We start from the raw sequence: 13352 nt of genomic DNA on the forward strand, positions 1-13352 counted from the left end.
TAAAATCTTTTGGGGGAAAAAAAAAAACCGCAAAAATAAAAACCAACAAAAAACTGTATACTTCTAAAATGGTTAAGATGGGGGGCGCCTGGGTGGTTCAGTCAGTTTAAGTGTCCAACTCTTGACTTTGGCTCAGGTCATGATCTCCAAGTGGTGAGATCGAGCCCCACGTCAGGCTCTGTGCTCAGTTCAGAGTCTGCATGAGATTCTCTATCTCCCTCCCTTCTGCCCCTCCCCCAGCTCATGCTCTCTCTTTCTCGTTCTCTCTCAATAAATAAAATCTTAAAAGAATGGTTAAGATAGTAAATTTGATGTGGTATGTTTTTTGACCATAATTACAATTTTTTTTTAAATGGGCAAATGAAAAGATTCTCAGTCCCATTTGTTATTAGAGAAGATACAAAATCAAAATCATAATGATATACTACTTTACTCCCACTAGGAGAGCCATAATTGAGAAGTGGGCAAATAAAAGCGTTGGCACAGACAAGGAAATCGGAATCCTTGTGTGCTGTCGGTAGGAATGTAAAATGGTGCCGCTTCTGTGGAAAACTGTTAAAAAGTTAAACACAGACTTACCATAGGATCCAGCAATACCACTCCTGGGGATACACCCCAAAAGAATTGAAATCAGGTACTAAAACAAGTATTCATACCTGAACATTCATCTCAGCCCCATTCACAACATCCAAAAGGTACAAACATCCAAACGTCCAGCCAGGTACAGATGGATAAACACATGAGGTACATCAGCATAATGCAACATTACGCAGCCACAGAAAGGACTGAGGTACAGATATGTGCTCCAATTCAGACCCTGGAACATGTATGCTATGTGAAATATATCTGAAGCCAAAGGTCACATACTGTATGATTCCATTTACACAGAATACTGAGAAGTAAATCCATGGAAGTAGAGAACAGACAATTGGTTGCGAGGGACTATAGGGTCAGAGGAAAATGGAGAGAAATGGCTTTCTGGGTACTTTGGGGTGATGAGAAATTTCTGGAACTAGTGGGGTGGGCAGGTGCACTACATTATGAACGTACTAAAAGCCACTGAGCCGTTCACATGGAACTGCTTAGTTGTGTGACATGTGTCTTATTTCAAGTAAGAAACAGATGAAATATGCCCTTAATATTAGCCTAAAAATATGAGAAGAAAATCAAATGTATCAATACCAGTAATCTGTGCAGAGTTAAGGAATGGGCTTTGTTTTGTTCTTTTTGCTAAATTACATTTTGCAAAAAATTTCTCTTCTGGCCATGTATTACTCTTAAATAACATATTTAAAACAAAACAAAACAGTCTGTTACCCTGAATTGCATGTTCAATAAAAGGAAGAACAAGTCTCTGGCTAGGATTGGTCTGGTGTAGACCCAGATTTAAAAAAAAAAAATAGGCCCATTAGTTCCAAAAGATATTATACTCAAATCTTCATAGTGATTCTGAGCTGGGTTCTTCTCTGTTTTCCTCTTATTCCCTAAGAGTTATACAGACGCGAACAAAAAGGAGGCTGGACTTAGGAGTGTAAGAGATTCTCCCTGTTTAGTAGGATCAGACAAGATCAGCTGCCTGTGCGTGGGAGGGTTCCCAAGAGGGTCTGTTTGATAGAAATTTTAAGGGGTTGTGATAAAGCCGCTCCCATTTATTGCATGCATCCTGGAAAAAGACATACACCAGGAGAGTTGCTGTGGCTGGGCCAGGTGGGGGGAGAGTTATTGTTCAAGAGCCTGTGAAAGTGACAGCAGACAGCTGCTTTGCTTCTCTTGGGAACTCAGAGTGCTGCTTAAATAGTACCCAGGATACTTTCGCTTCTATATTAGGAAGGACTTAATTCCCAAAGCAGTGGCTTCTCAAATGGGAGCCTAAGGGAGTCTTTCACTCTCTCCTTTAAGAATAGCTCAGGTCAAGACTGTGGGACTTGCAGACAAGGGGACTCAGAAAAGATCCTGGCAAAGTGAGATGATCCTGCCACTTCTGAGCAAATCCCTTCTGTAGGAAGGGTCTGACTTATATATGAAAGGTGAGCCCAAAAGTCCTTCCAAATCCTGGTCCAGACTGAAGGCTCTGGACCCCATTCTGTGATGACCCACAGCAGCACATTAGAAGGTAATACCAGCCAGACACAAGATCTGTTGTCAGTTTGCTCCAGCACTCTTGTGCTCGATCCACAGTTTTCACCCCAGGACGAGGACCTGCCCGAGGGTCTGCAAAGGGAACAATCGGCTCCAGGAGGGAGCAGCAATCCTGCAGACCCTGGGCAAAACGGCCGCAGTTTCTCGTGTTCCTTCCGGTGTGGCAGTGGTATGGTGCAAGTCCCAAGGCCCAGCAGTTAAATCCCCACCCCTGGAATGCCCCTCTGCAAGCCCTCTTCAGATAAGAAGGAAAGAATGTAGTTAAGAACTTTATCGTTCAAAATACCTGTCCCCAGGGACCCGCCTGCCAGGACGCACATTCTGGCTGCTGACATGTCTGCATGGAGGCCGGCTTGGTCTCGGGGTCGCAGAGTCGATCACTCAATCGATCTTCACCAAACTGACACCACACCTGGCGATGCTTATGCCCTTTTCCGCAGGTGACCAGGCACTGTGGTAAAGAGCACAGCCAATCAGGGGTGTTCCTGAACCACGTGTTGTGGCTCCCGGGGATCACTCACGGATTATCAGGAACACATGTGCTCCCTTCCCGCAGCCATTCCTCTCTCCGCTAGCAATCTGTAAATGCATCAAGACTCATCTTTCTTCCTTCCTTCCTCTCTTTCTTTCCGTCGCTCATTCTGTGTTTATTTATAAAGGCTCTGGGACGGTGTCAAGCCCAGAATGAACTCAGCCTGGCACTACGCCATGAGACACATGTGTCCCCTGACTTATGACGGGGTTCTATCCAGGTAAACCTGCTGCAAACTCAAAATATCCTAAGTCAAAAAATGCACTTATTACCTCTCACCAACCCCACTTCTCAGTAGAGGCCAGGCCTCCTGAAACGTGGCCAGAACACTCACGTTAGCCTACGGTGGGGCCAAGTCGTCCAACACGAAGCCTAGTTTATAATAAAGTGTCGAACATCTCGTGCAATTTACTGGATTCTGTACTGAAAGTGAGAAGCAAAGCTGTCGTGCGGACAGAGGCTGATTGACCCTCACATGATTTCGACCGCACAGCTGACTGGAAGCCGCTGCTGCCCAGCACCGTAAGAGAGTGTGTACCACCCATCGCCAGTCCGGGAAAGGATCCAGATTCGAAACGCCAAGTACAGCGTCCGCTAAATGTGTATTGCTTTCACATCACCGTAAAGTACAAACATCGTTAAGTTGAACCATTGTAAGTCGGGGCAAGTCTGTATCATAAAACAACATTCTGTGATTTTCGAGGACAGGAGTTAAGCATGGGGAATTTATGAGTCAGAACAATGCGAGTTTTAATCATACTACAACCAGCTACAGGTACTAAGTCAAGGGACAGTTCTGTAGTTCTGTCTCTTCTGTCCTTTCTCATCTCTACAAAAGGATAATCAAAGTTCCTATTGCAAAGGATTGTGAAGACCGAATGAAAAAAAATCTAAGTAACATACTTTGCACATGTTCATTAAATGTTAAATACCATCATCATTACTACCCAGGCGCATTGTGGAAGATTTGAAAAATACAGAAACATGTGAAAGAGAAAGCTGTAATAAACCCCCCAAAATTCTGACTACCTGGGGATCCTCATAATTATTTTGCTGTTTTCTTCCCAGTTTTTCAGGCTAAGGAATGCTGGATTACCCTGCATTTTAGTTTGATGTCTCCCCCACCTCCATTTTAGCAAGTCTTCTTGCAAAAAAGGTTAATTGATCTGAAATGATACCTTAGCTATTCTTAGCCATTTAGGTAAGACTCTAGCTCAATCCCTTCTTTCATCTTTTTTTAAAACCAAACACTAGCTTTGATGCTAAGGCAGCTTGTTAACAGAACAAAACCCGTAGGTTTGTTGTTCACTTGTGCGGGAATCAGATACTGTTACTCACAGGTACTTGCTTGCCTACCATTTCAGGACCATTAATAATACCCTTTTAAGATCTGTATTGTATTTCCTGTTGAAAGTAAACAGTTAACACTGCGCTTACATGGTCGAGATAAGCAAATGGGCACGGAAGCTGTAGGAGAGAAACCAACACCTCTTTCCCCGCATTCCTGACTTGGTCCATAAGTCAGGGACCTTCTGTTTCCTCTTCCACCTGCCTCCGTGAGGGAAGGCTGAGGGAGTCGCCTGTGTGGTGTGAATTTCACCGGGCTGGGTTAATAGTGACTAAAGAGGCTTCAGCATTTTTCTCTTGCTGTCGCCAATGCTAAGCAATGAGGGCTTGCCTTAGGCTTCACCAGGTCAGGCAGGAGAGAGGCTGAAGTCTGGAACACTCCAGTAGTCCTTTCTTTTCTCAGGTTTCCATTAGCAACGGGATGGGTACGGCAGACAAACCACTTACTGGGGTCTAATTCTCTTATTTCACAGACGAGAAAATAGGAAGCCTCCTTTTTTTTCCCCTTTAGCTTCAGCTCTAAGCCAGCATGGCTTTGTAATTAATAAAGCCCTTATTTTCCTTTCCAATGATTTAGTGGGAGGCTCAAAGAGGAGGAAAGGGAGAGATAGGTACTTCAAAAATCACCAACAGCAGCCATCAGAGTGGATGATGCAGCCGAACCCACCGTGCCCCTGCGGTCACCGGTGGGCCAGTCACACCCCGCACAGCGCTCCTGGGGCTGATCAGGGACCTCGGTTGCTTCATCCAGGGGAGAAGGGGATAAGCAAACAGCAGGTGTAGACTTGAGGAGAGCTGGAGAGACTCAGAATTAGGGTAACAGAGATGACCTGGGGGAAATAAGAGCCCTCTTCTCTCACCTCTGACCAGTCTGCCGTTTCCCACTGTGGACAGGGGAACTCACTGCATCTCTGAACAGTGACTTTCTCTTGATGTGAGCATTTGCTGTCATCCAGGACGTCATTGCGGGTGTTGACACAAATAGCCCTTCTCCTCTGGCTTCCACCATCGCAGCTTTTCGAACACTGGAAGGAAAATACGTTACACGAAACTGTTGTAAGTTTCTCCCCCAGCACAGTTGGGGTCCTGGCTAGGCCACCTTATCTCTTTCAGCCCTTAAAAAACAACCACCCAGGGGCGTCTGGGTGGCTCAGTGGGTTAAGCCTCCGCCTTCAGCTCAGGTCACGATCTCAGGGTCCTGGGATCGAGCCCCACATCGGGCTCTCTGCTCAGCAGGGAGCCTGCTTCCTCACCTCTCCCTCTGCCTGCCTCTCTGCCTACTTGGGATCTCTCTGTCAAATAAATAAATAAAATCTTTAAAAAAAAAAAAAAGAAACAACCATCCAACCGATCCAATTCTAGCTGTGATTTGGGAAGTATCTGTTCATGTTATCCATTTATCTACCAGATTTATATTACAGTCAACGTTAGTGAATCCCCATAAGAAAATAAAACTCGGAGTGGCCTGTGGGGTATGGAGAAAGGGATTAGAAGAGTTGTTTCACCACTCTCATTTTTCCACACACCATGTTCGGTGCCATATGGTGAGACATTACAAATAGATCACAGTACTCTTCTGCAGAATGAGGTCAGGCATTGTAAATCAATCACAGAACGAATCAGTTCGTCGATTAGCCACCATCAACCAATCAGACTCAGCATCTAAGAAGAAGACTCACTGAGTGAGAACCAACTTACTTCAGTCCATGCAGAATAACGCCAGCCACCCATGTTACATTCTCCTGAGCATTTTTCCTGGTTGCTTGGTTTGGGGTGACCACTGCAAAAACTGTCATCAACCTTCTCGGTCTTCCCATCCAGCCTGCTGTATTTGGCACAGTAGATGTCTAATGTGCGGTACCCCAAGCCACACTGGGCACTACATTCACTCCGGCTGGCAATGTGCCACCTACGCACAGTGGGGAGAAACCAACATTCCTATTAAATATGTATGTCCTATCTATATTCAACTAGTAGAAGAATGGAGTTCCTTTTTCTTCTTTAACTCAAACACCACAAAACCCAAAGCTACAGTCAGTTACTGGAATCCAATTTGAAACCAACATATTCATGTATTTTTCATGGCTGCCAATGCACATGGACGTCACAGAGGGCTAGTCAGAGGTTCTATCTTTGTGAAGATTCTCCCTCGATACGTTCCATCTGAAATTCAAGCAACCCCAAAGAAGAAAACATTGGAATTCAACAGAGCAAAAAAAAAAAAAGCAATTTTCTATTTAAAAGGTTCATGGAACTCAGCATTTCATTTCTCAAGAAGGCTGCATCTGATAGAGACCCGCTGCTGGCAACGCTCCTTAGACAACTTCCTTTATATGGGCTCTGCTAAAACGTGTTCAGTGGCCAACCTGTGACTTCATAAAGGAATGGATAATTGGACTGTAACTGTGCATTTCAAGTGTGCCAAACTCTGTGAATAAAGACTGAGTTCCTTTTAAACATGGACAACAGTCTATATAATCTGATTAGACTATTTTTTTTTTTTTTAAAGATTCAATTTTCTTTTTAGAGCAGTTTTAGGTTCATGCCAAAACTGAGAGGAAGGTACAGAGACTTCCCATATGCCCCGGTCCCCACACCTGCACAGCCATCCCATTATCAGCATCTCCCCACAAAGTGGGGCATGTGCTTAAAAACTGACATATTCTTGGGGCACCTGGGTGGCTCAGTGGGTTGGGGCCTCTGCCTTCGGCTCGGGTCATGGTCCCGGGGTCCTGGGATCGAGCCCCACATCGGGCTCTCTGCTCGGCGGGGAGTCTGCTTCCTCCTCTCTCTCTGCTTGCCTCTCAGCCTACTTGTGATCTCTCTCTCTGTCAAATAAATAATCTTAAAACAACAACAACAACAACAAAGAACTGACATATTCTTTTAATGCCCCCCAAATACGGTCAGTGCTCAAATTAAAACACAAAAATTTAAAACTGAAGACTATAAATAAATGAGCTTAATATGTAGGTTGTTCATTCAATTTAACAATCCAAAGACAATTTCTTTATAATCTCCATTTGAATTAACTCCTGTTAACTATCTACTTCTCAGAAATTGGGTAGTTTGCCAAATACAAATGCCCTCAGAATTCTTCCATCCACACCTGTCCAGGGGCAGGACTGGGAAACATTGAGGAGTACTGGCCACAGGCTTATCTTGGAGTTCCTCACAGATGCTTAAAAGTAGGTCAGAGTTGACCAACTTTTACGTTGGGCATGCAAAGTGGGCTACTGTGATTTTCCGTTAAAGTGACACAGTATTTTGGGATTTTGTTCTAACCGGAACATGTTAAATGAAGGACTGTAAAACAATGCTTTATCTCATCCTGTCAAATTTAATCCGGGCAAACTTTCACATGCCTGAGGAAGTGAGGTAAAAATGTGGTCCCATTCAACAGAAGCATCTGGAACTTTCATCTGTTCTTTGATTTTTGGCTACCTTCTCTTTGCCTTCATCACCATTTTCTCATGGAAAGCTTACCCATCCTGGGTGAGGGAGGCAGGAGTCCTGCCCCCACAAGAAAACACATCAGCAGATCAAGTGGAAAAGGGTCTCCCTGATAGTCATACTATCTTCAGAATTTGAGCAGAGAACCTGGAAGAGTCTGGAAAAGTCACAGCGTTGCCTTAGGAAAGTTCTCCTCAAAATGCCATTATTGTCTGCTTCTTAGTCTCTCCCTGGAAGGTGGTCTTAACTTCAGTGTTCTGAACTCGTTCAGTGCATTTCATGTAACAATGCATTTTATTAGTATATTTCAGAGAAGCAAAGTATTTGTTATAAGTGGAAACAAAAAATATATATGACTGTGTGGGTGTGGGGGGCATTGTGGGAATAAATAATACTAGGGATAAATTTGGGAACTACTGGTTTAAGCAGGTTTCTGTGATTCAGAACTTCTCTGGGTCTTCCAAATGTTAATCAACATGATGCATGTCTACATAGGAGAGGAGAGAGTTGGTAAGGCTTCTTGAACATACTGGCTTACCACGAATCGTCTCGTGGAACTAGTGTTCCACAGACACGCTTTGGGAAAATTATTTAGAGTTCTACACATCAGTAATAGTCCTCTCTCCCGTCTTTCAGCGTGACAATGGCTATTCAACAGCAATTAGTACGAACCACAATGACAGTGACTGTCAGGTTTTTTGTGAGTAACATAGTTTGGCAATTAGATAACTAATTATTTTTCTGAAAAGGCTTTAACTCTAATTTACTAAATTAACTCAATTGGCTGAAGCAATGGGCTCTTAAGTATATTACTTACCTATAACAAAAATTAAAACTGCATAGTGTAAATGCCTGCCTTTTAATGTCTTGGGTTTTTTCTTTCTACAATGACTTATCCATGTTTTGTGACAAACCCATGAACAAACAGGTCAGCGACACTGTGTAGGCATGAAGTACAATGAGGGTGGAGAGAGCCTGGGCTTTGAAGTCAAAGCCATCATGTCAGGTCTGGCAAAGATGTGGCATTCGTGCCATGTCTCCCCCACCTACTCGCATGACAGACATTACTAATTGATCCCAGTACTCTTCTTTTCTCCTGGAGCCCAGAGAGGGCCTTATAACCTTTACTCTAGCACTACAGGCTGTCAATATCATTGGCTAAGATTTGGCATTGTGAAGAAAAAGCTGCAAAAAGCTTAAGTATTCACTTTGCATTTATAAATGGTAAGATCCTCACAATTCCCCACACCATTCTACACTGCTAATTTCTCTTCTGTAAAAGGAGAATTAAAGCCTCAACTCATGTTACCTGCATTTAACTATCATTCAGAGTATACAAAGCAATGCCCAAGCTATTTAATATTCAAACATGACACCGTCAACCTTGAAGGTAGACGGGAAAGCTTTAGAATTCTATTCTGTACGCGCTATTTCTTATCTCAGATTTAATCTTAAACACAGAGTATTTTCTGTATCTAGACATCTGCATGAAGATTTTCTTCTAGTTCCTTCCATAACTTTACACTAGGGCATTGCAACTTTCATATGCACGAGATTTCTTCTACTGGGTGATATACAGTCTGGGTGTATAGGGAACAACATACGGGTACCCTGAGAGATGACATTTCCCCATTTTCTGTTGACATTCGTACCAAACATTTACATAAGATATGACTCAATCATAACAATGCCTAGCACTGAGTTGTGAGGGTGAAATGAGAACTTCTCTTGGCAAATGCCATACTCTATTAGCTATTTTTAATTCTTAGGGGAAGAACAAGAAATCTGCAGGCATATGTCTTAGATAATTGGTTTCAGAGGGATGGAAACTTGGCTGAAGCTTATTTCACAGAAACAAAAGGAAGGGGAACTAAAGACCACTACCTCCTCCTTCTGTTCCTCCCTCCTCCAAGACCCTCACAGCTCACAGTAAAGACCACGAAACAAACACTGGCCTCACCTCAGGTCACAGTCGGTGCCGCAAGGTTCGGTAATGGGCGCTGGCTGGGGCAGCCGGTCACATCTTTGATCAGAAACCGTAAGCTGATCAGATTCCCGGGTGCAAACAGGTTTTCGCTTCCTCTCCCCTAGGCAAGGAGGAAAAAGAAAACAACATAGTCAGAGAAAGTAACCTATTCCAGAAACTATTTAGACCAGGGCGACTGGCAAACATTTTCTTTAGTGGGTTAAATAGTAAACATTTTTGGTTTTGTGCACCGTTATGATCTCTGTCACAACTATTCAACTCTGCCATTATCGGGCAAAAGCAGATGCTCATAAATAATATGTAAAAATGGTGTAACCATGTTTCAATAAAACTTTATTCATAAAAGCCAAATAGCAAGCTGGATTTGGCCCACTGGCTATAGTTTGCTGACCCCTAATTTAGGCAAAGGGAAATGAGACAAATCACATATAATATGACTACTAAGTCTGTGTCTCTGGAAAATGAAAGTGGCAAAGCTGATTTTGCTTGGGTTCACACATGTATATGAATCTTGTAGGGAGAGGAAACCCAACATATCCTGAATCCCTTAAAAAGTTCAAGTTGCCCTCCAAATATAACCAGAAAGATGCAGAGAAAGGAGAATCATGCAGATAAAAAGTTTTATAGATTACATGCATTGGGCTGCCGCCAAAGAAAAATCAATAAAAAGAATTAACAAAACAAAACAAAACAAAAACATCAAAACCTCAAATCCCCAAAACTCCACTGACAAGTTGATACCTTGGCAGGGTTTGCTGCACGCTTGCCAGGGCCCATGACTGTTCCAGTAAAACTGCTGGGGTTTGTCTTCAATAGGAATATTGAAAGAATAGCGCACGTCTGGGTTGTATAACTTTCCCACCGATAATACCTGGAATGAGCAGACAAAATGGAGACGTTTGCAGGTCCGGTGACACTACATGGAAGGGAAGGGTCATGGGCTCATGGTCAAGTTTTTACCTGAAGTAAAAGTTCTTGTTCAATGCGGTCTGTGGAGTTAATCCTTTCCACTACATTGTCAGACCCGCTGTACTCTATCACGGCGTTCCCGATGCGGATTTCCCTTTTGGACATTGTGACAACAAAGTCTCCATTGAGCAAGAATTCACCTTTACTGCTTGATAAAGCTGTAGATGAGAAAAGATAAGTCACTGATTGGCTGCCAGTGACTTGCTGTCTGAAATACAAAAGAGCATTCTGAAAGGCAAAATGCGGAGAAAAAGAAGATCTACTTTTCCGTCAGACGGGATGGACTCAAAGGCTAGTTTTGCCACTTGCCAGCTATGAGGACTTGGGAACTCACTTTCCCTCTCCCCGTCTCCATTTCCTCATCTTTGAAATGGAGATAAAGAAACCCACCCTTGTAATTCTATTACTGAAATATAAGCGTGTGGGGTTTGATACACAAGCCCCATATTACAGCCTTACAGATAGAAACAGAGGCCTTATAATCTGAAAATATGTACTAATGAACTAAACATTTACAAATTAATTCCCATGCAAATATCCCTATTTTTTGTTAGCATTAGTTGAGCCAATAGGCTCTTTGTTAGTCTTCCTCGACAGATATGGGAATCTGAAAATCCGTGGCCGACATGATGCTTAAATGTCACTCTTTCAGTGAGGCCTAGAGCAGCAGCCAGCCTCCAAGATGGCCCCAATGGTCTTTGCCTCTTGAAATTCACATCCTGTGTTGTCCTCTCTCACATGGAAGCACACTGACTGTGTAATCCGTAGGATTTTGAGGAAATGACAGAGTGTGACTTCCAAGGTCAGGTCTCAGGCACTGTGGCTCTGCCTTGCTCTTTCTCTGGCTTTGGGAGAAGCCAACTGAGCTGCCATGTTGGGAGGCAGCCCAAGCAGCCCCCGCTGAGAGACTTCCTGTGAAGAAAGAAAGCCTTCTGCCAAGAGCATCTGAATGAGGCATTTGGGAAGTGGATCTGCCCACCCCAATCAAGCTTTTAGATGTGATCATAGCCCTAAATGAATTTTTTTCTTAAGATTTTATTTATTTATTTGAGGGAGAAGGAGAGCATGAGAGGGGGAAAGGTCAGAGGGAGAAGCAGACTCCCCATGAAGATGAAAGCCCAATACAGGACTTGATCTTGGGAATCCGGGATCATGACCTAAGCCCAAGGCAGTGGCTTAACCAACTGAGCCACCCAGGCAGCCCTCTAAATGAAGTCTTAACTGCCACCTCATGAGATACCTCAAACCAGAAACACCCAGTTAGGGCGCCTGGGTGGCTCAGTTGGTTGAGCAACTGCCTTCGGCTCAGGTCACGGTCCTGAAGTCCCGGGATCGAGTCCCGCATTGGGCTCCCAGCTCCATGGGGAGTTTGCTTCTCCCTCTGACCTTCTCGCCTCTCATGTTCTCTCCACTGTCTCTCTCTCAAATGAATAAATAAAATCTTAAAAAAAAAAAAAAAAAAAAGAAACACCCAGTTATACTATTTTCAATCTGACATACAGAAACTGGAATATAGTACATATTTGTTATTCTAAGCCACTATGCCTTGAGACAATTGGTTATACAGTAAAAGATAATTAATACATCTTCCCAGGCCATTCCTTTAAAACTGAAACCCCCTCCGACTACCAGCACAGATTCCATACTTGCCATCCCATTTCCCACCTTAATTTTCTTTCATAACACCTTGTCTACGCTCTCTCTCCCCAACCAAGAATGTAAGCCCCATGAGGGCAAGGATTCTTGGATTCTTTTATTCACTGCTATATCTCAGCTTCAAAAAGAGCCCATTGTACATGATCAATAAACTTTTTTTTTTTAATTTTAGAAAAATGAATGAATCTACCGCAGATCTTGAAAAAGATGAAACAATCAGAAAAGCTGAAAAAGTGATGTTAGAAAAGTCCTGGAGTCAAGCACCAAAATACTGGCCAACTGAGAACTTGAAGAAATTAGACCAGTTACAAACTTACAGAAAGTAAATAAAATGGACAGAGAAGCTACAGTCAGAAGAAATGATTTATTTATCTAAGTGTCAAGGGAGACTATTAAGAAAGTAAATACAGCCCCAGAAAGCTTTTACAAAAATGACTCCTTTTAGGTTTTACTGTTAAATCCAAACTCTAAGCAAAGAATGCACTACTCTGCTATCACATAATTTAACCAGAAAACTTAGATAAGAATATTTATCAACTGGGGGAACCTGGGTGGTTCAGTGGGCTAAGCCTCTGCCTTCAGCTAAAGTCATGATCCCAGACCCTGGGATCGAGCCCCGCGTCGGGCTCTCTGCTCAGCTGAGAGCCTGCTTCCCTTCCTCTCTCTGCCTACTTGTGACCTCTCTCTGTCAAATAAATAAAATCTTTAAAAAAAAAAAAAGAATATTTATCAACCGATTTATCCTATAATCTAAAAATATATGCATGGTTGGCATGAAAACATAATTTTGTTTACTATAAGAAAAAAAATCGATTTTCATGCTTTTTGATCAATTTCTCCAGATAAAATCCCCGTCCTATCTTTTCCCCCTAGTATTTATTATAAAATTTGGGCTTTTTGAGTACCATTTTGTTTAGTTTAGGTTTTTTTTTTTTTTTTTTTTTTTCAGTACTACCGCTCCTTGGATAATGAATCCTCCTGAGTACTGGGCTTGACGTGAACAAGAACTCAATAAATCAGAGCTATAAACATTTGGGTCCTGAACAAAGTATCAGAGAAAGGCCCTCTTACCTTTTATAAGTTGTGCACAATTAGCAAATCTCAGTGGGGAGGGAACCCTGAAATGCACAGGCCGTGGATTTAAGTGAACAAAAGGAATGTGGAAACTTAACTCGGGTGGCAAACAGATGTCATCCCGGGTGCCAACATTAACCAACCCGGTCTGCTCGAGAACCTACACAGAGTGCGAATCACTGGCAGCGTCACGTC

The 13352-nt window shown here is 43.0% G+C and overlaps 1 protein-coding gene across 5 annotated transcripts in view; it reads right to left on the bottom strand.

The window, feature by feature from the left end:
* ADAMTS9 (ADAM metallopeptidase with thrombospondin type 1 motif 9) overlaps window positions 1-13352 on the bottom strand; it is a 164252-nt gene that overhangs the window by 88268 nt on the left and 62632 nt on the right. For all 5 annotated transcript variants that reach the window (XM_059390103.1, XM_059390104.1, XM_059390099.1 and 2 more), the window contains exons 17-22: window positions 10419-10585; window positions 10200-10329; window positions 9432-9558; window positions 5717-5927; window positions 4879-5043; window positions 2426-2590 (exon numbers count right to left, since the gene is read on the bottom strand). In XM_059390103.1, coding sequence (XP_059246086.1) covers window positions 2426-2590; window positions 4879-5043; window positions 5717-5927; window positions 9432-9558; window positions 10200-10329; window positions 10419-10585 — 965 coding nt within the window. The remainder of the gene's footprint in view (window positions 1-2425; window positions 2591-4878; window positions 5044-5716; window positions 5928-9431; window positions 9559-10199; window positions 10330-10418; window positions 10586-13352) is intronic.

This window comes from Mustela nigripes, chromosome 2 (genome assembly GCF_022355385.1).
Source record: "Mustela nigripes isolate SB6536 chromosome 2, MUSNIG.SB6536, whole genome shotgun sequence".
Lineage (NCBI taxonomy): Eukaryota > Metazoa > Chordata > Mammalia > Carnivora > Mustelidae > Mustela > Mustela nigripes.